The following is a 5,549-nucleotide window of genomic DNA, read 5'->3' as shown; positions in this document are numbered from 1 at the left end:
CTGGCAAATAACAGGGCTACCAATAAAATAGATAAATGGGAGGTATTGGAGAATGCAACGACCAGTGATCATAATGTAATAAAGTATATACTAAAATCAGAACAGAATGTGGCGCCACAGGAATGGCTTTCAGAATATGACTATAAAAAGGTAGACTGGGAAAGACTCTCCCGGGAGTACAGCCCGCCAGAGCTGGATGAGGATCTCGAGGTTGATGAAACAGCGGAGCAGATAGTTCAAAGTATAAAGGAAGTAATAGAAGCAGTCGTACCAAAGAGAAGCAGAGTCCAAAGCGTGCACCCGGCACCATGGACTCCAGAACTAAGTGACCTACGTCAGGCTACGCGCAGGGCAAGACGCAGGTATCAGCGCACATTTAACCCACAAGACAGGGAGCATAGACTGCGTATATACAGACAACTAAGGGAGAGATATAAAAGAGAAATTATAGAAGTTAGAAAAAGAAGCTGGGAAAATTTCGTAAGAAATAACCTGGCAATGGATCCCTGGGGAAAGCCATACAAGTTAGCTAGGGAAAAAATAAGAGCTCCAACAGTCTTATCATCTATAAGAATACCAGGCGAAAATAGAATGACCACAACCAGACAAGAAACAATAACGGTGCTCCTCCAAGCCCTGCTACCGGATGATGATCCCTCTGAGGACACACCGGAGCAGGCGGCTATAAGAGAGAGAGCACAAGAAGAATACAACAACAATATAATGGTCTACCCCTTCTCACCGCAGGAGGTGGTAGACGTAATATCAAACCTAAAAAGAGGAAAATCTCCCGGACCCGACAGGGTCACGGTTGAGGTACTTCAAGCAATAAAAGGAAAAATAGCCCCGATACTGGCAAACCTATATAATAAATGTCTGGAAAGAGGTACTTTTCCAAGGAGATGGAAAAGAGCAGAAATAATAATACTAAAGAAGCCAGACAAGGACCCAACAGAACACAAAGCATACAGGCCAATATGTCTGCTAGATACCTTGGGCAAAGCCCTTGAGAAATTGCTCTGTGCGAGATTGACTGGTCACCGGGAAATGGCAGGAATGCACGAATGGCAATTCGGTTTCCGCCGTGGAAAATCGACGGAAGACGCCATCAACACGGCGGCCGAACTTGTCAGCTCGTCGAACTGCACATATGTTCTAGGAGTGATGGTGGACATCTCAGGGGCGTTTGATAATCTGTGGTGGCCGGCGCTGTTTACCTGCTTGCAGGATATGCAGTGTCCGGCGGCACTATACAGATGTTTCAAGAGCTACTGTAGAGACCGGGTGGTACAGATGACGTCCCCGAATGCGGTTGTGACCAAGAACATCACTAAAGGATGTCCACAGGGATCAGTTTGCGGCCCCGTATTTTGGGATATAAATATGGAGCCGTTGCTGCATTCCCTGCAGCAGGAAGCATCAGTATTGGGAGCCGTTGCATACGCGGACGACCTGCTAATCTTAACACATGGTAATAGCCGACTACAACTAGAAGGGCGAAGTAGAAACATAATGGATATCCTGAGTGCCTGGTGTAGGAATTCTAAAATGGCAATTGCGCCTCAAAAATCGAACTATATGCTCCTGAAAGGGAAAATGGCAAGAGATCCGTCAATCAGGATCGACAACGCAATTGTAGTAAGAAAAAATGTAAGTAAATATCTGGGTGTCTACCTGGATCAAGGATGGAATTTTAGGACCCATATTGAACAAACAGGAGGAAAGACACTAGCGATAATGCATAAACTAATAAGGATCGGGCAGCAAAGATTTCACTTACCGCCAAATGTCATCAAACTATACCACGGCAGCCTGCTAGTGTCAATAATGGGATATGGATCAAGTTTGTGGGCCCACAGGTTGCGCCTTCTGAAGCCTTCCATGGCTGTGAGGAGAATTCAAAGAAACATACTACTAAGATCAATAGGGGCATTTGGCACAACACCAACAGATGGATTACTAGTTATAATGGGCCTCTGCCCATTAGACCTATTAATAAGACAAAAAGCAGCCAACTATTGGTTAAAAAGGGGAAATTTTGACAAAATCAGGGAAATCATGGGGAAACACCTGGGAAGTAAAAAGGAAATAAAAGAAGAAATAACAAATATATGGCAACAACAATGGGAAAATTCTCAAACAGCAAGAAGGGTTTACAGAATATTTCCAAATATAAAAGAAAGACTAAAGTACAAAAATTTCCAGCCTAGTAAAGGTCTTATACATTTCCTCACAGGACATGGACCCTACCCTGTGTATTTACACAGGATAGGGAGAAAGGAGTCAGAAGAGTGTGAATGTGGGGTCCAGGTGGGCACCCCAGAACATTTAGTATTCGAGTGCACCACTCTCACTAGAGAAATTCAAGAGGAAAGAAATAGACTAAATACCAATAACATACAGGAAATAATATGGGATGAAGAAAAAGTTAAAATATTAGATAAATTAACAACAAGAATATCAGATGTAGCATTACAAACATATAACAACTAATTGTAAGAATAGCTCGACTAAGACTAGCACTAGGGGAGATGGTCTACCAGCCCCTGGTGCCTACCGGACAGAAAAGAAGATGGAGCAGGAGGAGAGGAAGAGAGTTGGACGCTCCCTCCCCTTCCTCGGGAAGGAGACCGGAGCGATGGAAGAAGACTGGTGGGGCCGCCGTCGCGCTGGACCGGCCGCCTTCCAGGTTGGACCGTACTGGCCACCTCAGGTCAGGCCGGACACTGCGAGCTGGATCGTCCCACCGAGAAGAAGGTTCCTCCACTCCAGTCTAGCCAACAGATAGACAGTAGAGTAGCATAAGAAAATAGCGCTCAAATATGTAGTAGAATAGTAGTAGGAGCGCTATACGTAGATTAGATAAGGTGGTGGGAAACTGGTGAAGGGTAATGGAAAACAGAAAAAAGCAGTGGTTAGTAGATAGTAGCGGCCCGGGTCCACGTCCCTAGGGATGGTAACCTACTGGAATAGCCAGTAGGGCTAAGAAGGCCGAAAATTGTAAAATAAAATTAATAAAAACTTTAGAATTGAATGTAGAAAGTTGCAATTAATGTATGAAAAATTGGTAGAATAGATAATAATAATTACAAATTGTTAACAATGTTGTAGAAAATACGAGATAGACTAACCATTGTAACGTAGTATAAGAAATAATAAAGTATTAGAGATTGTAAGGTCCATATATGTTTTAGGGATGGACCATATAATGTAGAATAAATTGTAAAAAAAAAAAAAAAAAAAAAAAAAAAAAAAAAAAAAGGTGTCCCTATCTACTATCTTACGAAGGCCGTTATGCTGTCTAACCAGTGGTGGAGTCCACCTATACTGGTAGAAGACGGGCGGCTAAATGTCCGATCTCTCAACCTTCCCGTGGTGTAAGATGTGAGTAGCCGGGCAACCGGTGAAACCAATGAGAGAAGGGCGACTCCCGTGCGGGGTGCAGGCGTAGACGCAGAGGGACTGGGCAACCGGCCTCTCCAAGCCGAGTCTCGCACTCCGCTCGCCGTGGGCGCTAAGGTGTCGGACACTTGTGTCTAGTATCCTTGCTCACTGGCGAATGGCACTTGCTCGCTTCTGCGGCGCTTGCTGTGCTCTGGCTCCGGCCGGGGTGCGGCGGGCGCCGCTTTTGCGTTGGCGGCGCTTGCTGTGCTCTTGGCTCCGGCCGGGGTGCGGCGGGCGCCGCTTTTGCGTTGGCGGCGCTTGCTGTGCTCTTGGCTCCGGCCGGGGTGCGGCGGGCGCCGCTTTTGCTTTGGCGGCGCTTGCTGTGCTCTTGGCTCCGGCCGGGGTGCGGCGGGCGCCGCTTTTGCTTTGGCGGCGCCTGCTGTGCTCTTGGCCTTGGCCGGGGTGTGGCGGGTGCCGCTTTTGCGTTGGCGGCGTTTGCTGTGCTCTGGCTCCGGCCGGGGTGCGGCGGGCGCCGCTTTGGCTGTGGCGGCGCTTGCTGTGCTCTTGGCTCCGGCCGGGGTGCGGCGGGCGCCGCTTTTGCGTTGGCGGCGCTTGCTGCGCTCTTGGCTCCGGCCGGGGTGCGGTGGGCGCCGCTTTCACTTTGGCGGCGCTTGCCGTGCTCTTGGCCTTGGCCGGGGTGCGGCGGGCGCCGCTTTTGCGTTGGCGGCACTTGCTGCGCCCCGGCTCCGGCCGGGGTGTGGCGGGCGCCGCTTTCACGTTAGGACATTTCGCGATGCATCAGCCATGCTGCGTATGTCTGCTGCAGAGGTTGCAAACCTGTCGGGCGCAAGTCTGACTGGTATAGTGTCTCTCTGCGAGGACGTGCCTCCGTCTCTGCCTGTGTGCGCTACGGAGATTCACGCCTCACCGTCAGGAACGAAGTATTACCGCGCTCGACTTATCGGACGTGGGATGCATCACTCCAAGACACAAGTGCCACGGGAGTTAACTCCCGACATGGAGGTATGTCACGCCTTTCGTGCGCCTCCACCTACTGCGAGCGCTTGTAGGTGTCGGACTCGTGAGTCTAGTATCCAAGTTCGTACGTAGGATGTGCGCGTGGCAACGACGCGTGTCGACAGCTGTTGGCACGCGGCAGTTGCCTTATGCGCATGGTGGTGCGTCCTGCGCGGCTCGCTGGTGGTGGGCTCCCGCTGCGGCGCCGGCCTCGCACATGCTCCGCCCGGCAAATGTCGGACGGCGGTGCGGTTGGCCGGGGTAGCGGCGGGGCTCGTCCGCCGGCTGGGCTGCGCACGGGTGCGCTGCTGTGTCGGGCGCGCTGCGCTGGGCCGGGTCGGCTGGGCGGTGCGCGCGCTGCTGGCTGGCGCGGGACGGGCGGTCGGTCTCTGACTGGCGGTTCGCTCTCGCGGCCACGCCGGCGGCGGGCGCCGGCCCTGCCGTGCCCGGCTCGGCAGGCCACGTCCGGACAACTTAGCGGCGCCGGCCGGCCATACGCAATGTTGGCTGTGGTTGGTGCAGGCGGTTGGCGCAATAAGCACAGTGGGGAGTTCTGGCGGTCATCGTTCCTGCCGAAACTAAGTCTCTCACTGTAGAGAACTTAATGTGGAAGCAGGCCGATGTCCACGCGCGGGGAAGGGCGCCTGACTGCGAAGCGCTCTCTGGCCTTCAGAGAATGCAACGCGGACGACGTCTCGGCCTCGATCGGAGGATTCCTTGGTGGACAACTGCGAAGGGGAGACCGGCAACGGTCACCACAACGCGGAAGTCACCAGGAGCTGCCACAGGAGGATGCTCCTGAGTGGCCTAAGACCACGACCACAGGGACGGAGGCTAATGCAGTCGCCGTACGGGCTTGGCAAACCCGGGGTGCCCTAGCCCGGAGCTGGCAAGCGCTACCAGCGACGGCCGTAAACTGAGATACGCACTTCAACGACTGCTGTGAGGCGCGCAGTGGAACGTCGTGCGTGTTTTGGACCGGAGTCTTGGCTTAACCGCCTGGGCAAGAGAAGGACAATCTCTATAATCACCCCTCACCCTCTGCGTTAGCTGGCGGCTATGGGGCGCAAGGCTGTTGAGTTGTGAACAGTCATGAGTCAGCCACCTCAGAGGACCGGCCGACCCTCTGTTGTATAAGGCTTACCCAG

The 5,549-nt window shown here is 52.3% G+C and overlaps 1 protein-coding gene across 1 annotated transcript; it reads right to left on the bottom strand.

The window, feature by feature from the left end:
* Positions 1–3,514: 3,514 nt before the first annotated feature.
* LOC124575304 (basic salivary proline-rich protein 1-like) lies at positions 3,515–4,403 on the bottom strand. Its single transcript, XM_047131165.1, has 2 exons — positions 4,366–4,403; positions 3,515–4,154 (listed from the first exon to the last, which is right to left on the bottom strand). Exons 1-2 carry the CDS (start codon positions 4,401–4,403, stop codon positions 3,515–3,517), a joined length of 678 nt encoding a protein of 225 aa, XP_046987121.1.
* Between the last annotated feature and the right edge of the window lie 1,146 nt (positions 4,404–5,549).

The sequence above is a fragment of the Schistocerca americana genome, unplaced genomic scaffold (genome assembly GCF_021461395.2).
Source record: "Schistocerca americana isolate TAMUIC-IGC-003095 unplaced genomic scaffold, iqSchAmer2.1 HiC_scaffold_236, whole genome shotgun sequence".
NCBI lineage: Eukaryota > Metazoa > Arthropoda > Insecta > Orthoptera > Acrididae > Schistocerca > Schistocerca americana.
Note: the sequence above shows the minus strand (reverse complement) of the source record. Positions and strands in the feature narration are given on the sequence as shown.